We start from the raw sequence: 26,161 nt of genomic DNA on the forward strand, positions 1-26,161 counted from the left end.
AAAAAAGCATGTTCATGTCCACCATCTTTGACGAGCATTGAGCCTCTTCCTTTTCTTCTACCTTTGTTGTCTCTTCTTCTAATTCCATGTGAAAGACATATTCCTCAACATTAATGTTTTCCGCCTCCCTGGCCTCTCTCAACCGTGATTGTAATTCAGTTTTTAATCCATTTGTCGCCAAACCACGTTGCTCCAGCTCCTTTTTCAATTGTGGAATCTTCAGATCGTTGAACTTGGCCATTTTCAAATAATTATCTCCTTGGGAATTTATTTGACAATCCCACTTCTGACACCAATTGTAACGGATTTCTCGATAAATCGTCTACCTGTAACTCACTCTTGAGTTCGATCACTGGATTGTTAAATATAAGTCCCAATTTAGTGGCTACACACTTATCTTTATTTCTAATTCCAACAACTTAACACTTATTGCTCGTTATTCGATCTTACAACTTCTTGCTTATAGCTTAATTGCTCTTATCACGACAACACTCTAACTAGAACTGTGTTTGCTGCACAATCCGGCAGCCCTTATATAGTAAATCTTTAACAAAACATTGCTTCTAGAACATTCTGGCCACTACGAATTCGCTAACTACTTTACTACTAGAACATTCTGGCAACTACGAATTCGCTGTCTAGTTGCTGGCAATTTATCGTCGATTCGATTTTGTTCTATCATCCGTGTTCGTCACAATATGTTAATCGATGAGTGGTGTCAGTATGAGTACATCACTGAATGTTTAGATGTCGCTCGAGGAAGATTGATCTCGGGGTACAATAAGTTTCATTATATTAAGTATGTCGGATTGGGCTCAGAAAGCGGAGGATCAAGAAATATCCAGACTGGTATGATTGTCCCGTTTTGTTTAATCTATATTTAAAAATATGTATGACTTAGGTGAATTGTCTAGAAATAAGGAAGGAGGATGACAAAGACAAATTTGTAGAAAACGCTGACGTCCCCAGGTAAGGCTAATTAATTTTTTTTTAGTAAAATATCAAGAAACATAAACTCGTTTATTGCAAGAAATGTGCATAAAAGTCGCCTCAAAAATTGGTAATATATTTTCCAAATAGATAGCAAAGATTTCGTGCCAATAAGAAAATTTAACCACTTGTAATGAATTGTAAAACTAACTATTAATTGTTCTGAAAATAGCGAACGCAATCACGTTGAAAACGTTCCGTTAGCATAAAACTAGTAATGGATTTTCATACTTTAAATTTTCCATGAAGTTTGTAACACCCAGATCTCAGGAGAACTTATAATTTATGTATAGAAATGATCAGCAGTTAACTGAGCCGAATTAGAAAGATCCGTCAATCTGAAGCCATGATGCCGACTACTTGGGTATGGGCTAAGGCGGAACGTTTTGGGATAAAGGATATATAGCCAACTCAGACTTATAGATTTTAAAATATTTGTTTTTACAAGTTCAAAGATTTCGAAACATATACATAGATGCTAAATTGACTAGGTATAATACGCTCTCTATTTTTTTATGGGTTTAAAAAAAAGGAAATTTACAAAATTACTTGGTACACACTCGCAGGTTCAAAGATTTGTGTTAACTTGTTCTATAGATGATTAAGCTGTCACTTGTTCATCATGAACAGGTCTAGTAAGATTTCCGTGTAAAAATGGAATCATTCTATCAATCTACAAAAAACCAACCTATGTAATTTAACAGCAGCAATCACATTATATGATATGATATCAATGTCAACATAAAAAAATATTTGCACCGAAAAAATGGGTCGGCTTTAGAATAACGTTCCACGCCTTCGGGGATAAAATGGGTATGGGCGGATAGAGGAGATCCTCCAGATCAAGAATATATATAGATATAGCCGCGGGAAACCTATAGTTTTCGAGATAATTGGGTTTAAAGTTCAAAATTTCAACTAATTAAAGTACGTATTTTTGCGATTTAAAATGAATTATACACATATATTTTGCACTTTTATATCCACTAACACTTGACTAATTCGTTTTTAGAAATTTTTTTTATATTAGATGCTGCAAAAATAGCTTTATTTCAATATTTAAATCATTGTTCAATTTTATTAATTTTGACAATAACAAAATGGTTGTGAATGTCCAAACATCAGTGTTGCCATACTAATATATTTTGTAAACGAAGAAAAATAAAATAAACAGAGATTGTACCCTAGATACAGGAAACAACGCAAAAAGAATTTCTGCGCGAAAAAACTTTGGTACACCCCGGTGTTGGATCGACCAGGGTTATTTTTTGAAGCGCGGCCGAAGGCCGCCAACGCAAATAGGAGTTCTGCGCAAAAAACCTTGATACACCCCGGTGTTGGACCGACCAGGGTTATTTTTTTAAAGCGCGGCCGAAGGCCTCCAACGCAAAAAGAAGTTCTGCGCGAAAAATATTTTTAATACACCCCGGTGTTGGGCCGACCAGGGTTATTTTTTTGAAGCGCGGCCGAAGGCCGCCAACGCAAAAAGTAGTTCTGCGCGAAAAATATTTTGATACACCCCGGTGTTGGACCGACCAGGGTTATTTTTTTTAAAGCGCGGCCGAAGGCCGCCAACGCAAAAAGAAGTTCTACAAGAAAAAAGTAATATTGTCATAGAGGGTATAACATAATACTTAACATCAATGCTTTGTAATAGTTTATTTCTCTAGGTTTTGGATTCCTATATTTGGGGTATTATCTGTTTTAATTTCTTTCAGTTCAATTACAAAAGATGTCGATAAGGTAACACTGGTTATTTTAAATTTTGCAACCCTTTTGTTATTGTCAGAATTAATAGAATTTAACAATAATTCAATTATTGAATTAAACTATTTTTGCACTATATAATGTAAAATAAATGTGTACAAACGAATTAGTGAAGTGTTAGTGGATATAAAAGTGGAAAATATAAGTGTATAATTCATTTTAAATCGCAAAAATACGTACTTTAATTAGTTGAAATTTTGAACTTTAAACCCAATTATCCCGAAAACTATACGTTTCCCGCGGCTATATCTATATATATTCTTGATCTGGAGGATCTCCTCTATCCGCCCATACCCATTTTATCACCGAAAGCGTGGGACGTTATACTAAAGTTTTCCCAAAAAATAACTATAAATCGAGAAATTGCAAGAAAAAATTTGTAAAATTTTCAATTTAAAATGAGAATATCTCGAAAACTATAAGTTTCCGGCGGCTATAGTTATACATATATATTCTTCATCTAAAGAATCTCCTCTATCTAACCATACACATTTTAACCGAGAAATCGTGGGATGGTATATTAAAGTTTTCAACAAAATTGAAAAAGGTGTGCACAGTGTGTTAAACTTAGTGAAATAGCGTGAAGTACTTTTACGATTTTTGAATTTGAAATACAAATATCTCGAAAACTACATTTTTTTATCCTGAGGACCTTCTCTGTCCTCGAATCGTGACGTTTAGGGAACTCAGAAATTAAGCACTTATATTAGCTCAACCGATCAAACCGCATTTCATTGCTAAATGCAAGGTATATAAAAAACATTTAAAAAACACGAAAAAAGAACCAAAAACCAAAGCCAGAATAGGAATTGGTTGTAAAATATAACAAAGAGTAAGCCACGACGTCCATAAATTCTATAGATAACAATAAAATTAAATAGTGGTCAACACAAACGTAACAAACACCAAAAGGATTTGTAAACCCTATACTTGTTAATTAGTCGGTACATACATCGCTTGTTACAGACTAGCTTTGCTTATGCTGTTGTAGCGGATACCTAAACCTAGCTAATATGAATAGATAAATAGATTAATTTTGAGGTATGTACGGCGACCTATGGTCTGTTGTGCCCTTCCCTAAGTCATATCGACTCATCAAGCCCCAGCATGTTGATAAACTCCAATATTCTGGTGGGTGCTAGTGAAGCGATACAATCCCTGTTTGGAAACATGGATCCCAGGGCCTTGAATTTGAGTCTGCAGACTGCTGTGCAGTTCATTAGCAGATGCTCTGGGGTGTCCGGCTCCATGTCGTAGAACCGGCAGTTTGCAGAGAAGACCAAGCCCATGTTAAATAAATGCTTGTTGAGCCTGCAATGTCCGGTGTAGAACACGACCAGTAGCCGGAATTTGTTCCTTGGGAGATTAATTATGGCATTGAACCGCTTGAGGTCGTAACCCCCCATTAGCAGTCTGGCATGGTGCATGCCCTGGAGTTGTTGCCAATATATCTCCCTGCCTGCTCTTTCCTCCTGCGGAGGAGCTCTTTGATGGTATGTGGACCAACCGCTAAGTATGGTTCCGGCCCTACCATTCTTGTAGAGGCTGCAGAGCGAGCTAACTCGTCGGCTAGTTCGTTCCCAGCTATACCCCTATGGCCAGGCACCCAAATAAGGTGCACTCGGTTGTGCTCAGATAGGTTGTTCAGCCGTTCTATACACTCCATCACTAGGAGCGATCTGACCTCATAGGCAGAGATCGCTCTTAGTGCCGACTGACTATCGCTGAGTATACCGATACTTTTATTGCGATAGTTGCGTTGGAGATTTATTCCTACACACCGACTTATAGCATAGACCTCGGCTTGGAAAATGCTAGGGAAACTTCCCATGGGAATGGAGAGTTTGGGGCTTGGCCCAGCGACCCCTGCACCAATCCCCTTCTCCGCTTTCGACCCGTCGGTGTACCACTTGATGGTGCAACCCCTTAGCAGCAGGTCTAGTGAAGAGTCCTTCCACTCAGATTTGCTGCCAAGGGTTATTTGGAACTTCCTGCTGAAGTTTACTACTTTGGTAATGCTATCCCTTGGGAGAAGGGCTAGTGGTATTTCCTCACTTAGCTCTTTCATCTGCTGGGATGAGATTACCTTCCCTTTGCCAGCTCCCTCTGCTGTCATTTGGAGCAGAGTTCATTTGGCAGTCTGTTTGATTACCAGGTGTAGCGGTGAAAGTTCTAGAATGACCTCCAGTGCTGGACACGTTCGCATTGCTCCCGACGCGCAGATGCAGGCAAGTCTTTGCAGCTTCGACAGTTTAAGTCCTACCGAAGTCTGCGATGCTTTCGAACCCAACGATACTGCTCCATACGTGATAATCGGTCTCACAATCATGGTGTACATCCACCTGATAGTCCTTGGGGAGCACCCCCAGGATTTTCCAGCAAGTCGGTTGCACACTATGAGTGCTTTTGTAGCTTTGGTTAGGGTCTGGTCCACGTGCTGATTCCATCGCAGTGTGGAATCCAGCGTGAGTCCCAGATACTTGACCGTGCTGGACATCTCAACCACTCTGCCGTCCAGGGATATATTCCTGAGGCCCGGCAGTGACCTCCGTCTGGTGAAGGGAATGATTGTAGTTTTAGCGGGGTTGATGTTTAAGCCAACCCCCCTACACCATCCCTTTGCCATTCCCAATCCCCTCTGAACGATATCGCAGAGTGTGTCTTCAAATTTTCCCCTAGCTAAGATAACAATGTCATCCGCATATCCCTGACAGTCTCGCCACCAATATCCTCCCTTTTAACACTAGTTAAAAAGGTGGGTTCGCACCCCACGTTTGCAATACTTAAATTCATACTAGCTATAAACTCAATGAGAGGCTCACCCTGTGTGTTGCAGTCCGTGCTGCACCATTCGATGTGGTGGGCGTTAGCGTCACATCCCATAATGAGGGGCTGCTTATTCCTTCTGCAATACTCCACCAGGTTGCCGACTGCCTCTGGGGGTGCTGTCGGAGTCTCCCCCGGAAAGTACAACTGAACAACGACCAGGTCCTGTGTTAGGAACTCTGAAATGTAAAAGAAATCAATATCGTTCCTAACTACTATGCAGGTTCTAGGTCTCTCACTAAAGAGATCCCAGATTACCTTGTTCGACTCCATTTCGAGGCCCCTGCCCCGTTGTGAACCTGCTCGCGATAACCGCCGAGGCGACGTCGCGTGGTGAAGGTTCACCTGAGCGACTTCCATGAGCGGCCCCACTACAGGATCGGCTCCATGAGGAACTGATCCTCATTCTCACCGTCCTCCGCGATGCCCCCCGCTAGGTCCGTGAGCCCCTCCAGAAGCTCCTGAGTGGAGGGTAGCATGCTCCTCGAACAACGCTCGGTCTCTGGCGAAAGGGCGTCCAGGAAGCTGAACTTGCGTTTAGTCCCTGATTCGCCCTTACCTGCACCGTTGCTATCTTTGTCCGAGTTCGTTCGCTGCTGTTTTTGCCTAGTTCCATTGGTTGTTGTTGTGTTTGTTGTTGGTTGGCTGTTCATCTTGTTCAGCTTTTGTAAAAGAATAAAGAGACCGCCGCGCCAGAGCCCCATGACGCGGTAAGGCCACCGTTACTTCCCAATGCGGCCCGGTGTTGGGAAGATTCCGTTAGACTACAGCCGAATTTACCTCCTGGCTGCAAATAATCCAATGGGCACGGGAGTCGCATAACACCCTGGATTAGGAGGTGGCAGCTCTTGGTTGTCGCACGCATGCGATTTCTGACAACCAGTGTGAGGGGTGCAAGCACCAGCTAATATGAAGACTATTTGGTTGGTAACTAAGTAATTGCGGTTTTTTTTTTAATCAAAGACAATTTTTTCATGGAACTCAATAACTTTGTTCTGTAATGTATTGCCCATTTTGATCAATAACCTTTTGCCAATTTTTAGGCAGCATCATAATCCCACGTTCATAAAACTTCTTTTTTTTTATTAGCAAAAAACTGAATCAGGTACATTTTGACATCATCATCATTATTGAAATGTTTACCATTCAAGGAGTTATGTAAAGATCGAAACAAAAAGTAATCCGATGGTGCAAGTTGCGAGTGACCAAAGATGTGTGTGGCCTTGCATTGTCATGATGGAGTACAACACCTTTTTCGATTTATCAATTCAGGCCGCTTTTCTTCAACTGCATTGTTTAATTTCGTTAGTTGTTCAATGTAGACAACAGAATTGATCGTTCGGTTGGGTGGTAAGAGTTCAAAGTAGACAATTCCTTTATAATCCCACCAAACTGATAACAAAACCTTCTTTTGACAAATACCAGCTTGGCCTGCTCCACGATCTTTCCGCTCGATATTGTTGTAAACAACCCATTTTTCTTTGCCAGTTATCATTCGTTTCAAAATTGGATAATTTTCATTACGTTTCTTTAGCAAATCGCAGCTGTTAATGCGTTGCGTTAAATGCATTTCTTTCAGTGCGTGGGGTTCCTCCATGTATCGAGTTTTTGAACATAGCCAAGTTGTTTTAAGTGATTTTCAATGCATGTATGTGATACCTGAAGCTTCTCTGCAATCTCACGTGTTGCCCTGTGACGAATCGATTATTGCTTTGATTAGGTCGTCATCAATTTCAACTGGACGACCAGAGCGTTTTTCATCTTTGAGTGAAAAATCACCAGAACGAAATTTGGCAAACCAATTTTGACACTGCCATTCTTTTATGACTTCGTCGCCATAAACAGCACATAACTTTTTGTGAGCTTGTGATGCGTTTTTCCCTTTGCGAAAATAAAAAGCAAAATATGATGAAAATGTTCCTTTTGAACTTCCATTTTTCAACGAACGCCAAGCGGAAACTACGCAACCGATCAAAAAACTTTTTTTTTACTGATTGTCAGCTGAAATGCCAACTATCAAATAACAAAATGTGTTTTGGACTACGCCAGCAAACCTAAAAACTCAACTAAAGCCATCTATGAGTTAAATCCGCAATTAATTAGTTGCCAACCCAATACTTATAATTTTTATACTCTCTTATAGAGTAGGAATTGTAATATCTCAATAAAACTTGGACATGTGTTTCTTGGAGTTCTGACGCGGTTGGTACTCAGATGAGCGAAAAATTATTAAAGGTTAAGGATACAAAGAATCATGTTGTTGTAACGGTTATACAGCTTCTGATTAGTTGGCAAGGATGTAAGTTGATTGTAGTCTAAATCAGCAAACGAAAGGCCCAGGCAACGTGTGTTTGGACCGTAGGGAATAGGCTGTTAGATTAGTTGGTTTCATGGGGTATGCAAAGAGGTGGTAATAGCTATGACGACGACTCTTTGCATGGGGGTTTCTCGATCAAGATGATCATGAATAGATGGTTGGATGCGAGAGTTAGCACAGTCAGATTATGCTATTTATGAGACCAGCGCTAGCGATGGTAATATCAGGCGAGCTGTTAAATGTGCTCATAATTCTGCTCGATCCTCTTACGGTCGTTTAACAGACTAGAATGCCAAAACAGTTTTCATCTTGAAGCAGCGCTCTAATGTTCGAGTGATTTTAAATATGTCGAGCTCGACATCGCATGATCAGATAACTATGCCCTGACATTCTAAGCTAGGATCTCTGCCGTCGTTAAGACGATATTACAAAGTGTAATACAATATGAATGCTAAGCGTCCACCATTATCTCGCTTGCGATCATGAATGCAAATATCTCTTCGATCGTAAAATTCGTATTTGTCGCGTTGGACCGAAGCCTGCCTGCACGGATCAGAAGGATACAGAACAACCCTGTTGCAAGTTGATGCTCCAAGGAAGACAAACTTAACTAACTACCGATCCAAACAGGGTTAGATCATCGAGATAATAGCTGTGCCGGATAAAATCCAGATCAGTTCAGGTAACATACAACCGACTGTTATGAAAATTGAATAGTCAATAGTCTATTCCGACAAGAGCCGGTTCTTTGTTACCGGATTTTATCTGGCCAAGGTCTTATTTCGGCGATCTAACCCTCTCTGGATCGGTAAGTTTCAATCTAAGATTGTCGTCTTTAGAGCTACACCTAACAGCAGGGTTGCTCCGTATCCTGTTGTTGTTTTAGCGACAGTATTTTGAAGAAAACTTTATTACGCCACGTTCATAGAAGAACTTTTTAATGTTGTTGTTGGGGCGGAAAACATTCCTGAAGTATTGTAATTTTGAGGAATGGTGCCGAGTTCACAGTCCTTGGCCGGAAAAAATCCGGGTCCGTTCCGGTTACATAGACCCGACTGTTATAGGAACAGCTCCGTATCCTTCTCACCCGTGCTGGCACCGAGCCCAACCCGGCTCGCAGAAATGGATTGAGCGATCTTAAGAACTGCTCAGGCCTTAAGGTCCATAGGGAGTGAACTACAAGTTATGTGGCCCCATGACCCCTCAATTTTCCTGCGAGAACCATTGAAACCGCCCTATGTCGGAACGTCACATCAGTCAAATATATTCCTGTACTCGCTGTGGCTGGTGTCACTTTCCGTCGTGTTCCGGCCTGCGCACCACACGTGAGTGGAGTGCGTCGTATGTTGCCGCGTGCTGTAGGAGTCTGCCCCCGGAACAATCAAAAACGGCGTGCGCCAACTGCCACTTTAGGTTCTGCAGCTGGAACAACCTTCACCTGTACACCACTCCCTCCCTCCTTCAAAAATTAAAATAGGAATATACATTTTTGTTTTTGCATTTTGAACTTAAGCATATAAAGAATAAATACATGCAGAATATTTGAACTGAATTACCCATTTACATTGTGTTTTTACTTCACTTAAAAAAATGTGTCGGGTGAACGCAGACTTTATTGGCTATGTGTAGGTACGCTGCTTCGTGGTGAAAACCGTTTGGTGCTAGGTGACCTTAACGCGCACCACGATCTATGGCACTCCTGCCTGTCAAACGATCTTAGGGGGATGGAGCTGGCGGAACAGATTGACGATTCGACTTTCTACACAATGAATGACGAAGCCTCACCAGAATTATGGGCACATGTAATAGCTCGTCCGATATTACCATCGCTAGCGGTGGTCTGATAAATAGCATAACCTGCGACCTATGCTAACTCTAGCCTCGGACCATCTACCCATAATTATCTCGATGGAGTAACCTCCCGACTTTATTTCTGTGGACAACCGTACCTTTATTAACTTTAACAAAGCTAACTATATAGAAGAACTGAGAGCACATCCAACGCACTACCCATTCCTACGGACGTCATCGTTGGCGAGCGTCAATTCCACAAGGTGATCACTGCTGCTACTGCTCGCTTCATACCGGCTGGAAGAATCGCGGAACTCCGCCCTAATTTCCCTGCCGAAGCAGCTGTATTAGCAAACGAGCGCGACACCTTACGTCATGCCGATCCCTGTGATCCCCGAATAAAGGATCTCAATTTGGAGATTCGGCAAATGGTAAAGCAACATAAGCGGACAAAATGGATAGAGCACCTGTAGTCCTGCAATCCCTCCACCGGTGTAAGTATGCTTTGGACTACTGTCAAGGCCTTGCCTAGTCCGAGGAGATTTGACGACCGTGTTGAAATTTAATTCGATGGCTATGCCTCCTTGGACCCAAAGAAATGCGCGAGCTATGTTAGCCGGCAGTTTACACTGCACCCTTCGGACGACAAGGCCAAACGATGTGTTACCCGACGGCTGCGCAAAATGCCAAAAGTCTGCGCACCACTTATTTTCTCCGATGGGGAGGTTTAGAGTGTCATCAAAAAGGCCAAATCGTCTAAATCCATTGGCCCTGACGGAATAAGCATGCTGATGCTAAAATATCTAAGAACGACGGGAGTAAGCAACCTCACCAAGGTCCTCAGCCTGTCGATGTCCACTCTTCAAATACCCGATGTGTGGAGAATCGGAAGAGAACTGAAACCTGGGAAACCCGCCAACAAAGGGGAGTCCTATCGCCCGATAATTAATTTCCCCAGTATTGAAAACACTTAAGGCCTTGCTAATCCCGACATTCACTCACCACCTGAGTCTAGCAGACTATCAGCATGGCTTCCTAAAGGTGCACAGCACCACCACAGCACTTAGCGTCATAAACGCCCAGATAATTCATGGCCTAAACCAGAAGCCACCCTGCGAGAGGACGATGCTCGTAGCATTGGACCTGTCAAAAGCTTTTGACACAGTCAATCACAGAACGCTACTTGAGGACCTAGAACAATCAACGCTCACTCCAGGAACTACCTGAGCGGTCGGCATTCATCCGTACTGTTTCGAGGCCGAAACTCCAAACTTAAAAGAATTAAACAGGGGGCTCCGCAGAGAGGTGTCCCCTCCCCACTACTGTTTAATTTCTATATATCGAAACTTCCCCAGCCACCAGCAGGAATTTCAGTGACCTCGTACGCTGATGACTGTACGATATTTACGTCGGGCAATGGAATCGATGGCATGTGCTCAAAAGTAAACAGCTACCTCTCCGATCTTTCTCGCTTCTTCTCTGCAAGGAGCATCTTTACAAATTGGACGAAGGAATACAGACGACCTGAAAATTTCAGTCGATGGCACAAAAATTCCGACAGTTAATAACCCTAAAATTTTAGGCGTAACATTGGACAGTCTGTGCTCCTTCACTCCTTACACGACCGCGATAACTGCCAAAGTACAGAGCCGCAACAAAATCCTCAAATCGCTTGCCGGCAGCTCTTGGGGAAAAGACAAAGACACGTTGTTGGCAACATACAAGTCAATCGGCCGGCAGATCCTAAACTATGCATCACCAATATGGTCGCCTGGATGTAGTGCAACGCAGACGAAGGAGCTTCAGACATGTCAGAACACTGTACTCCGGACTATCACGGGATGCCTCTTGATGTCTCCAATAGAACACCTGAACAGTGAGGCCCTCATGCTTCCGGTTAAAGAACATAACGAGCTCCTCTCCAAACAGTTTCTGCTGGGGTGTTTTAGTAGAAATCATCCCTGCAGTCGTCTGCTTGATTCGGAACCGCCTCCTAGGAACATTAAGAGGTCATTCCTTGATTACGTCGACGACATCAGACAGTACGCCGACCGGACTTTAGGCGCAACGAACTACAGACAAGCACTGACCGCCATTCACAGTGGAGCCATTAACACCTTGATCGACTCCCTCTCAGTGAATGGCGTACTAGGAGTCAAACCACCACCCATAGCAGACGAAGACCTCGAGTTGCCTCGCGAAAGCAGAGTGACTCTCGCGCAACTTCGTTCAGGATATTGTAGCAGGTTAAACTCCTACTTATCCAGAATAGACCCCGACATTCCAAACATATGTCCTGCGTGCAATGAGGCTCCGCATGATACTAACCACGTCTTTGCACGCCCAACAAACCCAACTCATCTAACACCCTTTTCCCTATGGCCCGACTCCGTTGTTGTTGTTGTAGCGACAGAATTCTGCCGAGTTGACAGTCCTTGGCCGGAATAAATCCGGGTCCGTTCCGGTTACGTAGACCCGACTGTCGTGGGAACGGACTCCGTCGACTCCGTCGAAACAGCCTGTAGGCCCGTTAGATGACTTCGACGACAACCAAACTATCACTTATCATCCAAGCGGGGACTAGATACCCGTTACAACAACAACAAACAGCTCGTTTCCTGGGCCTCCCGTTAGATGACTTTGACGACAACTAAACTGAACTTTACCACCCAAGCGGGGATTAGATAACCGTTACAACAACAACAACATAATTGTATAGTATGTAGATAGATGTTGGTCGAAGCTTTTACCCAATACGATGATATCGTCGAGGTATACTAAACAAGTATTCCAGTGTTAATCTGTCTAAGTCTGTTTTTTTGTGTCTTCATTGTTTACCTCCACTTGCCAACAACAACTTTTCAAACCAAGTGTTGAGAAACATTTTGTGCCTGATAACGGGTCCAGAGTGTCATCGATTCTAGTTAATGGATAACTGTTTTTCTTCGTTACATCGTTCAAGCTTCTGTAGACAACACAAAATCTCATGTTCCCATCTTTCTTTTTCACAAGTACTCCAGGTGAACTTCATTGACTTGCTGATGGTTCGATAACGCTGCTTTCGCTCATTTCACGTATGTTCTGGCTTACAACTTTACTTTTTGTTGGTGGAACGCTTCGAGGAGCCTGGCGAATTGGTCTTGCATCACCTGTGTTAATAAAATGTTTCACAACATTAGTTCTTCCTGGTTCGCAATCGTGTTTATCAAATATGTATGAGTAATTAGTATGAGCGTTAATTTCGCTCGATATGTCGTTTTCGTCCATTTAATCTTCCTCAAGTTATATTTTGCTAATTATCAATCTCTTGACACTGCCCTAATATAGATTCTCTGGAAAGTTTGATTGGTGACTTGCACTCATTACTTACTCTTACTAGAACACGTTTATCATGTCTTGTCATAGCCAGGGTTTTGCCTATAAGTAAGTTTGGTGTAGATTTTTCTGTGGCTTCAACAACCCACAACTTGTTTGTTCCATAGTCTCCATCTACAATACTTCTGCCCAAATAATTGCTTCTGATTTTGGTGGAATCTGCTGGCTCTCTGTTATTATCACGCGTCTAACCTTGTACTTGTTATCATAACCGAATATAAGTGGCACTTCAATATTTGTATAGGTCATAATCCTGTTCTCCATGTAAATTTTTATTCCTTGATTTACTGGTCGACGATATCTGCCACTATAAAATTGTGTTCCACGGCTGACTTTTTCCAATTACGATCACTCACATTACTTTTCCGAGAACTTGAGTATCTTCTCCGACTTAACCCCAGATAATGGCATTACTTTATTAACTAGATCAGATCGAATAACCGAATGTGATATACACCTCCAAAAACGTTTTACTCGTATTCCTGCTTACTTGTGCTCGCTGTAGTCTAACGATTGATTGGATTTGACCACTTTTTCCTCAGTTGATGCAATTAACCACACTATAATTTTTCCTACGCGTTTCTGTAGATTTTTCCAGAACTTTCTGCATCTTTTTTCAACTTTCTCTAGTAGTACCCAAGTGTGATCTTCTATTTCACTTGATGAGCTTTAAATGTTCGATTGCTAAGCAAAGATGCAGTTTCCTGTTTCAGAGCATACAAAATAGTTTCCGCAAATGTCAAATTTGGACATACTATACGCAGCAAAGCATGTAGCGTTATCTCGTATTCAATTAACGAAGAGCCGACTCTCGATGAACTCTATGGACTTATGTGCATAAGCTTAATGAGCCTCTCAATCTCTGTAGAAAATCATGCAGAAACTCATTGGCTTTCTGGCGACGATTTTCTAACTCGATTTTGAAGATATGCTTCCTGTTCTGTATTTCTCCAGCTCCTTTTTTAATTGTGAAAACTACAGGTCGTTAAACTTGGACATTTTCAAATCTTCTATTTATCTCATTGAGCATTTAGTTGACATTCCCTCTTCTAACACCAATTGTAACGGATTTCTCGATAAGTCGTCTACCTTGTAACTCACTCTTGAGTTTGATCACTGTATTGTCAAATAAAAGTCCCAATTTAATGGCTATACACTTAGCTTTATTGCTAATTCAAAAAACTTTACATTTATTACTCATTACAACTTATTGCTTATAGCTCTTTACTAAGCAGCACTCAAATTAGAACTGTCCCTGCTGCACAATCCGGCAAACCTTATATAGTAGATTGTTAACAAAACTTCGCCACTCGAACATTCTAGCAACTACAAATTTCGCTGTGAAGTTGATTTTAGCAATTTATCCTCTATTCTATTTTGTTCTGGCATTCATGTTTGCCACAGTATGTACTTTTTTTATTGTCAACATATATGTAATATTTAGTACATTTGTTTACATCTGTGACATACAAATATGTACATACATTTGTAACGTTAACCTTAGAATGATAACGCTATTTTATACCACTGAAAATATACCGATACGTCGAAATGACTAATCTTCTTTTAAAAGATTAAAAGGATGTCGAAGATAAACAAAGATGAGTACGTCTTTTTAACGTAACCGTTATAATACTAGGGTCACACAAGCAACTTATGACTGCAAACATATGTACATACTCATCAAATTTCCACGCGAAGGTCGACCAAAAATAATAACAGCATAATTTGGAGCGTTTTAAGCAGAATAAAACTGAATTCTTGTTTCGTTTTATAACTATGTATGAGACTTGGATCTACCACCAAAGGAAAGATGGTTATGGCATCAGTTTTTTGGGATGCAAAAGGAATTTGGTTGATTGATTATCTGCAGAACGGTAAAACAATCATCTATGAATATATTCCAGCCTTTTGGATCAGCTGGATGAAAAATTTTTTCATGAAGACAATGTCGAAATTTTCGCAAAACAACTGTTAGATATTGGCAATAGAAAATTTTTTGTCCATGAAAATATTGGATGCAGAAAATTACCAACTGATTTCTGCACAATCATCAATGCACAAAATACTTAACAATATATTTCCCAATGTACACACATAATATAAAAATCGTGAATGGCTGACTGAAAGAGCGATTTTGGCAACAATAATGTGAACGTCAGAGGATTAAATTCAATGATATAACAGTTGTTGCTAAGGGACTGGGTGTCATACAAATCTATTGACGCCAACTAAGCTGTGAATTATCCAATCGACTTTTTGAATTCATTGGATATGCTGGGCATGCGTTATTTTGCCTCATAATTTGAACCCACTACATCTTTACAATGGCACAAGGTTAGTCTTAAAAAAATTAATGGAAAACATTATTGAAGCCACCAGTTTGAATGGCAAGTTCCGACGAAAAAATGTATAGCTGCCAATGATGTGTCAATTGAATTGAAATGCACTCAATTTCCAATTATATCGGCATTTGCAATACCGATCAATTAATCGGACAACAAATGTTGTCTGTTTGTGGCTAATAGTTGTTGGCTTATCTAACGGACAACTTTATGTTCTCGCGTTGGCAAACCATCCATTTTGTTTATATTCGCTAAAGACGAACTGACCAAAAATATTGTACAATCTATTGCGTTAAGAAATTAATCTTTGTTTATTTTTAATTGAGATAATTAGTGGTAGAAATATAATATTAAATATTTTCGGTGTATAGATAACTATCAATAATTGTAAACAATTTCCTAAAACAATATTTCTATAGAAAACATTTCCTAAAAATAAGGTACATATATGACAAATCAACGTTCAGCCAGTTTACTCTCCAAATATATTTATTTGGTTATTTTGGGTGTAGAATATAAAAAACTGAAAAAAAAGATTCCTACGTTGTCTTTGTTTTAACCAATGCTCATCCACAAAAATCTGTAATTTTGGTTTGTTTACATTTTTATCTGTCAAAATATGGTTTATCATTATTGCCAACTACTTTTTTCGGCAAAAATTGTACTATTATGAATGAAAACAAGAAAAAACGTTAACTTCACAAATACAAAGGTTTCTTACAAGAACTTGATTCCGATCTAATTTCGTGAAGATACCTCGATACCTTTTCCATGCAGGCACTCTATTTCGATCAGTTGATATGGCAGCTATATGCTACAGTCATCCGATCTATACAATTTCTTCGGAGATTGAATTATTGCCATAAATAATAACCCATCCCAAATTTCGTGAAGATACCTCGTCAAGTGAAAAAGTTTTCCATACAAGCATTTGATTCCGATCGTTCAGTTTGTATGACAGCTATATGCTATAGTAATTTGATTTGAACAATTTCTTCGGAGATTGTATTGCTGTCTTAGACAATAATCCTTGCATAATTTTGTGCAGATACATTGTCAAATGAAAGAGTTTTCAATATAAGCCTTTAATTCCGATCGTTCAGTTTGTATAGTAGCTGGATGCTATAGTAATCTCATCAGAATAATTTCTTCGGAGATTACATTGTTGCTTAGACAGTTCCGATCGTTCTGTTTGTATGGCAGCTGTATGCTATAGTAATCTCATCTGGACAATTTCTTCGGAGATTACATTGTTATCTTAGACAGTAATCCATGCCTAATTTCGTGAAGATACCTTGTCAAATAAAAAAGTTTTCCGTGCAAGCACTTTACTCTAATCGTTCAGTTAATATGGCAGCTATATGCTTTAGTGATCCGATCTAAACAATTTCTTCGGAGATTACATTGCTGCCTTAGACAACTATTGCCAAATATCGTAAAGATATTACGTCAAATTAAAAATTATCCTGTTAGTGGTCCGATATTGGCCGTTCCGACAAATGGGCAGCTTCTTACTGAGGAAAGAACTGGTGCATAAAATCAGATAAAAACTGAGGGACTAGTTCGTATATATGCAGACAGACAAACATGGCTACATCAACTCTTAATAAACCCTGTTCAGGGTATAAAAACGAGGAACTAGCAATGGCTCTAATTCAATATACAAGCTAAGATAGGTTTTGACAAGCCTATATAAATATGTTGCCTACCAACATGTTGAAACCAATTATTCATTCACGGTTTCATCAAATAACGAATATTGGAAGTATTTTTTAATATGAAGGTTTGCCAACACCTACAAATATATCATCTCTTAGCCTCGCATATTGCGAGAGTATAAAATGTTCTCCTACTCCCGTATTTAGCCCTTCCATCCTTGTTTGCATCTATTTTTTTTCAAATACAAGTATTAATTTTAAAATTTTTTTTTATAGTGCTGCTGAAACAAGTTTGCTTCTCAAGATAATTCGAAAAGGACTTGTTGAATCTACTTTGGATTTAGAAGTACAACGCAAGGACCCCAAATCTCCACTGCATTCCGTAAAAACATTTGAAGCGCTACACCTGTAAGTTATTTTAAGTGTTGCCTATTTGACAACTGCTTTTTATAAAAAAATCAATAAGTATATAATTCAGGTTTTCAGAATTACTGATTAATAGATTGTTTAAAAAAGGAATTGTTTAATATATACATATTTGTTAAAAATAAATTTAAAAGTATAAAAGTGAACACTCATAATTATATATCTGATAAAAGAGTCTTATTCATGTAAGATTCAATTTATATTGGCAACTGATAATCTAACGCAATCTATTTCGGCATTTTTCAATCAAAATTTTTGATTTTAGTAGCTTTAAAAACTATTAGATATTCTTCCAAATTACCATATTTTTTGACGGCGTGAAAGCATTAAACGTGTAGAAAGGGTTCCACATATTGATGTAAATTATTTCGTATGCATGCGATTTAGATTCCAAAATGTTTAAACTATAAATATAGCAGTATATTAAGCGTTTAGTTTAGAATGCATTGATCGCCTATTGCTTTGAAAGACAAAATTATCAAAAGTAGGAATATTTTAAGACATTATGGTGTTTTTTTAATAAAGATCTCATTAATTTTTTAAATATATATATATATATATATATATTGTTCTTATGTTTAGAAAACCCGAGCTGTTAAAAGGTATATACGCTATGGGGTTTAATGCACCTTCCAAAATTCAAGAAACAGCACTTCCAACATTACTTGCGGACCCTCCCCAAAATATGATAGCCCAGAGCCAGTCTGGAACCGGTAAAACGGCCGCATTCGTTTTAGCAATGTTGAGTCGGGTTGATATCAAATTGGATTTTCCACAGGTATAAGTATATATAACTTAAAAAACAAAATAACAAAAACTTTAAACTATTTCGTATAAACATTCGGGTCGGGTATTTTAATTATTTTTATTTTTTGCTAGCATAAGTAAGATATTTCATCCTACTTCCGCAGCCCGTATACGAATTCTACTTGTGTACGTAATTATTCTTGGATAATGTCAGCTCAAGATCATGTTATGTGGTCCAATTCCACCAATGCATGACTGCGCTACCGGTCTTTGTGGCAGGAAGCAAATGTACCTTCTAACTTGCGGGTTGTCACCTCAAGTGACCAACACTCGACCTTAATGCCTGCTGCGACTGGTAAGGGGAGTATGCCATTACTTGCTTCTTGCTGTTTAAAGAAAGAATTAGCAAGTTCGTTGCTGAGAATATTGATTCTAATTATTTATTGTTTTTTCAGTAAATGTGACATTTACGAGGTGTGTTCAGAGGAAAGGGTGAATTTCGAATTTTTTTGAAAAGTACTTATTTATTCATCAATATCTATTTTGTCCCCTTCAAAGTAATCCTCTTCGGATATAATACAATTGTGCGAACGCTTTTTCCAATACTCGAAGCACTTCTGAAATGCGCTTTTCGTTATGACCATCAGCTTTGTCTTCGATTCTGACTTGACCTCATCAATTGTGGCAAAACGCTTTTTATCATTGGTTTCTTCAATTTTGGGAATAGGAAAAAGTCGCAGGGAGCCAAATCTAGTGAATACGGTGGTTGAGGGATGATTACGGTTTTGTTTTTCACGCAATCGTTGCATAACTTCCTTGTAGTATTCCCTATTAACTGTACGACCTTTTGGCAGGAACTCATGATGCACCACACTGTTGTAATCAAAGAAAACAGTGAACAAAATCGTTACACTTGATTGAACTTGGCGTGCTCTTTCGGTCTTGGCTCATCTGGCAGCTTCCATTGGGATGATTTATCCTTGGTTATGACGTCGTAACCATATACCAACGTTTCGTCAACAGTTATGACCGAGTTGAGCAAACTCGGATTGTTGTTGACGTCATTCAACAATTCCTAAGGGATACTAATGCGACATTGCTTTTGCTCAGAATTTAGCAATTTCGGAACAAACTTCGGTGCCTAACGTTTCATGCGCAAAACATTTAAGAAAATGGAATTGAATGAGCCAACATCCTCTGCAACTTCCCTAATAGTGATTCGACGATTTTCAAGAACAATTTTTCTCACTGTTTCGATGTCTTCTTCGTTTGTTGGCGTGGTCACACCTCCAGGATGCTCATCGACATCAACATCTTCTCGGCCTTCTGTAAAGGGCTTCTACCACTTATAAACATTTTATTGAGACAAGGTGGGCTCACCGAATGTCATATTTCAAGTGCCTTGGATCACTTTTTTCCATTTTTAACGCAAAATTTAATACGTATTCTTTGATCCATTTCTTTCAAAAGTCAAAAAACGAAGGGCACCCAAAAACGTGTCTAACCTTTTATGTTGTCAAAAAAAAAAAATACTATTCGAAATTGCCTCCTAATGCAAGCACATGATAAACATGTGTCTGATTATAACAAAAACAAAATATAAATAATCGAATGTACACAGCCCGCGAACAATAAAAATTCACATTTTTCTTTGAACACATCTCTTAGTAATATTTCTTAGCTTATTTTGACAATGACAAAATATAAATTTTATTTTATATGATCAAATTCGTTCATAAATATATGCGTTCAATAAATTTTTTTCAATTAAATTTGCGCAAACTTTATATTGAATACATTAATAGCTGTTTTCGATTCGTAAGCGTTACTCTCTAGCAGCTAGAGAAGGGTTTGGTTCGTCTTTGTCTCCTGTCCAAGTAAACCCCAACTTTAAATAGTCTTCATGGTATTGCCGTTTAGTATTCATAACTTTTTGTTTTTTAACGACGGGTTGACTCGATGACGGTTGATCATCAGTTGACGTATGGGTTACGAATTTTTCCATGTAGAAGGTCTCGTTAGAACCCAAATATACACACACTAAACACAGCGAGTTTGATATAATGCAGCGAGACCAACAAAGAACAAGTGAGACGAGTACAAGACTGCGCGAAAGCACGACAAGTGGACGAATGAATGAAACAAAACAAGGACAAGCAGCGGCCGGCCGGCGGATTCCGTATCCTTCGCTCTGTTACTCAAGCTCTACGCGTCTTATGTTTTTCGAAATATTTTTTTATGACTGCAATTAAGCATCGTCGCGGCACAGCTAATCGAACAAACTATACTAGATGCTCAAACAATCGGGCAGCACTTGTGCAACATGTCTTCTGACGTATGTGCAATTCTTTCTTAGTGGAGAAATTCTTTTTTTTTTTTAGCGTTTTAAAACGTTGCAGTAACCAACCTATAATTATTTTAAGTATTAAGTTTTAAAAATACAAGAAAAAAAGAAATTTGTATTTTCATTAGACATTTGAACCATTTACAATAGTAAAACTAATCTACTATCAAATACGCAAAACTAAACTTGGTTTTACTTTAACCTCCTCTACGTTTACTCGTTACAAATTGAACTCGATAACTTTGTTGTTGCTTTCACATGTAATTTTTTTGACTAGAGATCAGAAGCGACATTCTAAAGCATCTGTTTGAACTTACAACACAATTATTAATAATTTTTTTTTTGGTATTGTATAAAAATATTAATGTAACAAAAAAAAAACGTTGCATTTTTAATTAAGAACAACGGACAAACATCCATTTATATTATTTTCAAAGCAAAAATATAATTACCACTTATTATTAAAGGACATCGTTTATTTTGCTTTCATAAATATATGCGCACGCTTTCAGCGCACGTCTTGCGCCCTGCGTAGTTAAAAGCAACTGCCACTGTCTTCGTTTCTACAGTATAAAAATTCCGAAATAAAGAATATTCGTTTTAACGAAAACCGAAACAAGTAAATTTTTTAGTACTTGGTTTAACGAACAACATAAAAAAAAAATAAGAATGATCTTCTTATTTCGTCATTCTTAAGGCAAGATGAGTATACTTTGGCAATGAGGAATGAAGTTCAATTGCTGAATTCGGTTTTTCCAAACATAAATAACGTTAAATTATATGCTTAAGCCTTTTCAAATTAATATTTTAATTTAATATTTTCGACTTTAATTTTTAGTCAGCAATTTGAATGGATGGGTTGAACAAATTTCATACATGATTCGATGAGGTTGATATCTGATCAAATGGTTGATATGATCAACAAAGGAGCCATCAAATGTAATCTGCGTATTCCAACGAAGTAAACGACGATCTCAATAAAACAATTTATTAAACTGCCATTTTCCGATACCCTTCTTAGTTTTTATTGGAAAACATACCCCGTATGGTGGGTACTTGAATTAACGAAAAATTCGATATAATGAACGGGCCTGACAATGTGTTCGATAGCCATTCCACTAAGGATATATTGGGGCAGAGTTTGATTCAAATTGGTCGAGATGTAATTTTCACCTAATTTGGGAAGCGCCACGTTCATATCCTTACTGTACCATCTTTACAGTAAACTTTAATGCTTCTAGCGACTTTCTTTAGAAAGTTATAGCACTTTTAGTTGTCTTCGACATAAATTTTTTATTGGGGTGGGCGTGGTTATTATCCGATTCAACCCATTCTCACACTGTATGAGAAAACTTTAAGGGAGCGGTTAGTATAGTTTTTAAAAAAAATTTAAACGTGAATGAAAAGAATTTGAATATTCCACAAAAAGTTTGATTATACAATATAAAAACAGGAAAAACTGTTACAGTAAACTAGTCTTACTATAGCTTATATCCATTGCATAAATATTCCAAGAAAGCATTAACAGGTCAATTGAAAAGTCCCCGGCCTACCACAGTAAAAAACATTTTTTTTTAAGCAAAATTTGTTTTTTTGGTAGGTAGTACGATTTGTCCTTTGCCTTGTCCTTCAAACGGCCCAAAAACGCTATGTAAAGTCGCTGTTGATGGTTCTTCCTTTTTGAAAGTAGTTAATAAGAATTATTCCATGCGCGACCCAAAATACAGACGCCATAACCTTGCCAGCCGACTGTTACGTTTTTCCATGCTTTGGAGCCGGTTCATCATGTGGAGTCCACTCGGATGACTGTCGATTGGACTTCGGAGTGAAATGATGGAGCCATGTTTCATTAATTGCCACATATGGACGCAAAAATTTGGGTTTATCACGCTTGAACAACTCCAAACACTGCTCCGAATCATCAACTAGTTGTTTGGTCAAAAGTGAACTCGCGTGGCATCCAGTTTACACAGACCTTTCTCATACCCAAATATACATGAATGATATGTGATATGATCAGTTGATATCTTTAGAGTACCTGCAATTATTCAATTTCAATTTACGTCATTAAAATTGATTTTGTGGATTTTTTTTCGATGTTTTTGTCGATCCATTTCGTTAATTTTTTTCACAATAACAAAAGTTGCTTCACTCAATATGCTATAATTCACAAAGTAATGATCTGACGGTTGTCAATTTTATACACGCGTCTTTTGAAGGTAAGGGCTAACTAAAATTATATGAATTTAATTCTAGTAGCGCCTCTATTGGTCAGGTTGGGGCTTCCCAATTGACCTTTTATATGTATTTTAAATATATGTATATACCTCCGTTTACAAAGTATAACTTCAAGTCCGTATGGATCGATACGGTTTGCATGCCTTTAATATTATTACTCGTTCCACACCTTCAAGTGTCCGCTATAAGATCACTTTTCAATTTGGAGTTCTTATCAGTCGGTGAAATGTAATGTTTAAGTTTTAAGTATAGATCCTTTGGTTGCAGAAAAGCGGAAGCTTTTCAAGTAATTCCAATATTTTTGTCCTTAAACTATGATTGAACCCAGAAGGATTTGAGAATTCATGTCATTGCTTGCTATAAAATATTTGAGGAGTTTAAAATTACTTATGCATGCAACAAACAGCAGTAGCTTTATTGTGTCTATTAATACGTTGACATATGTGACTAAAAAATAATATTTTTACGTCTATTTCATTTCCCTCGTAAGGTAATTTGATACTAAAAATGTTCGCAATAAATTTAAATATTATTTTACTTTATCTGCAGGTGCTTTGTATTTCGCCTACTTATGAGCTTGCAATACAAACGGGTGAGGTAGCTGCTCGAATGGCACAATTTTGTCCAGAAATTAAATTAAAATTTGCTGTACGTGGTGAAGAAGGTTATAGAGTTTTGTAGAAAAGCAAAATATATACAATAATGTTAATTTCATTTAAGTTACTCCAAACACCAAATTAAAGGACCACATAATAATTGGGACACCTGGAAAAATTTTGGACTGGGGATTAAAATATCGTGTTTTTGATTTGAAAAAAATACGGGTGTTTGTTCTCGACGAAGCAGACGTAATGATTGCAACCCAAGGCCACCACGATCAATGTATTCGAATTCATAAGTAAGTGACATTAAAAAACTTTTTCGTATATACATATACATATATGTATATATGTAGGTAGTTAATTTGTGTGTAGTTTTGAATTGTATTATTTGTTCTAATAAGTGGCTTTGTATTTTTGAAATTTAAATAATTTTAAATTAGTGCATAATTGTACTATAATACATTATATTCATATATACTAAATTACCGATGAACAAAATTTTATTCGAAGTGGTCACCCTTTGCATTCACACAAGCTCTCAAACGTTTCGGCCATTGATATAAAGCAACACGCATAGTTTCTATTGTTCTCCAACTCTGGCCACAAACTGTAGTCCATTGGATTCTAATCTGCACTTTCAGACGGTCAATCGTCTGCAGCTATGAAACCAGGAATATTGCCTTTAAGCCACTGCTGTGTGGATTTTGCTGTTTTGTGCTGGAGGAGAATCTTTCTTCAATGCTCTACATTGAAGAGAGTATAGCTTAACTACTTTACTGCACCTTCTAAAGCATCGTGCTGTACACTTTTGCCCCGTTTTTACTCCTTTTTCACAGAAGTGAAAAGGTGTAACGTCTTTACAGGAGACTCCCTACCTAACCATTACAGCGGCATTATGCGACATTTTGCTTATTAAAAACTTCTTCAACAGTTAAAATTTTGTCATCTAAAAAAAAAGAATTTTTCAAGCACGTTGTCAGAAGAAGACCAGTTTGTTCGAACCATGCGAGGAACTTCTCTTTCCATCATCAACTGCAGACTTTTGGAAAAACATAGTGAATTTTCGAAATATTAAGCTTTTTCAGAAGCTCATAAATTTCACTTGCGGTTTTGGTCCGGTCGCCTGAAGCTAAGATTGACGGAGAGCTCCTTGCAGAAAACTCCACCTCTTAGCTTCGATCCAAAGCTGCTTCTTCCCATCCACATGTCTCTCGTCGGAATATGAGTAGAGAAAGAGCCGCCTCAGTGACGCAGTGATCTAAATTTTCCGGAATGTAGCTGAAGGAGGAAAGAGTTTCGGCGTGTCCTTGCTCGGACCTTTTCATTAGTCCAGCAGCTCTGAGCCTTAGAGCATACTTCGCAGCAATGCACCTACCGGCAATGTCCACAGGTGCTATGTTTAAAATAGCAATAAGAGTTAACGTTTGTGTGGTCCGCAGTGCACCGGAGTTTCCGATGAGCGCCGCTCTTTGGACCCGCTCGAGCTTTTTTAGTCAGTGTGAAGCTTTCAAGCGTCCTCCACCAGACGAACACACTAAAGAACATTATTGGCTTGACTTCGGTTTCCTAGAGCCAGAACACCACCTTAGGTGAGAGTCCCAACCTTTTCCTTATAGCCCCTTTGCAACAATATATGGCGACCGATGCCTTCTTAACTCTCTCCTCAATGTTTGGCCTCCAGGAAAGTTTTCTATCGAGGATAAGCCCTAGGTATTTGACTTTATCAACAGGTTGAAGACGTGAACCCACGAAAGAGGGGAGAGGCACATTTGGGATATTATAACTGATAGTAAATGAAACCCTTTTGGTTATACTTGGGTTGATGGCTAGGCCGCTTCTATTCGCCCAGTTAGATACCACGTTTAGGTACGCCCGTAGACGGTATGTAGGAATTTTCCCTTAACCATAAGAACCATATTATCAGCTGTCGAGTGACAGCCTTGTTACTCGAGTTCTATAAGTAGGTCGTTTATCACCAAGATCCCGAAGCTTGCTGCAGCACAGAACCCAGTTGGTATTCCTGAAATTTCTATAGGTTTTGAGCTCCGGGAGCGAGGCGTTCAAGCTAAAACCAATATATCTATAAAGGAATGGTCGTCTGCAACCCTCCATTCCGAAATCAAGGGTAACGTCAAGGACTTCCGCTCTGCTAGCTGTCACTAAGGTAGGGCAGTTCCCCTATTGCATATAGAAAGGTCTACACTACAAATTAAATCAAAAAGTGACTCACCGCTTGCGTTAATGTCCGAGCTCCCCCAGACGGTGTGCCTTGAATTGGCATTCGAGCCTATTAAGACTGCGGCTCCTCTGCGCCTGGCCTTTGCCAGAGCCCTCCTCAGCAGGTCCGGAGGAGGCTCCACCTCGTCGTTGTGCGGTATGTAGGCTGAGACAAGCCAGAGTTCTCCAGCACTGTCTTCCAGTCTAGCAGTGACGACATCTTCGTCGCTGAAATTAGGCAAAAGAGAAACGTTAAGTTCGTTTCTGATCAACAAGCAGGCTCTGGTTCTACCTGTGCTGCTTGCAGCCGGGAGCTTATGGCCTTTTGTCTTTAGACCAGAGATACCGCTGCTGCTCAGCCACGGTTCTTGGATAAGGACAACGTCGACTTCGTCCCGTCCTAGACGAAGCAATAGATCGGCGGAGGCCACTTTTGAGTGCTGGAATTTAATTTGGAGGATCCTCATCCTCCATCCGTAACGCTACTTCTTCGACCTGCTTCCTCCCTCGTTCTTAGT

General features: G+C 39.1%; 1 protein-coding gene across 2 annotated transcripts in view; it reads left to right on the forward strand.

The window, feature by feature from the left end:
* The first annotated feature begins 693 nt into the window (after positions 1 to 693).
* Dbp80 (putative ATP-dependent RNA helicase Dbp80) overlaps positions 694 to 26,161 on the forward strand; it is a 37,592-nt gene continuing 12,124 nt past the window's right edge. The window contains exons 1-6 of one of the 2 annotated variants that reach the window (XM_014240393.3): positions 694 to 849; positions 902 to 969; positions 17,346 to 17,477; positions 18,078 to 18,273; positions 23,374 to 23,488; positions 23,545 to 23,722. In XM_014240393.3, the coding sequence (XP_014095868.2) occupies positions 802 to 849; positions 902 to 969; positions 17,346 to 17,477; positions 18,078 to 18,273; positions 23,374 to 23,488; positions 23,545 to 23,722 (737 nt within the window). In that variant the 5' untranslated portion in view covers positions 694 to 801. The remainder of the gene's footprint in view (positions 850 to 901; positions 970 to 17,345; positions 17,478 to 18,077; positions 18,274 to 23,373; positions 23,489 to 23,544; positions 23,723 to 26,161) is intronic. The other variant, XM_070110590.1, reaches the window with a different exon arrangement.

This window comes from Bactrocera oleae, chromosome 5 (assembly GCF_042242935.1).
Source record: "Bactrocera oleae isolate idBacOlea1 chromosome 5, idBacOlea1, whole genome shotgun sequence".
NCBI classification, from domain to species: domain Eukaryota; kingdom Metazoa; phylum Arthropoda; class Insecta; order Diptera; family Tephritidae; genus Bactrocera; species Bactrocera oleae.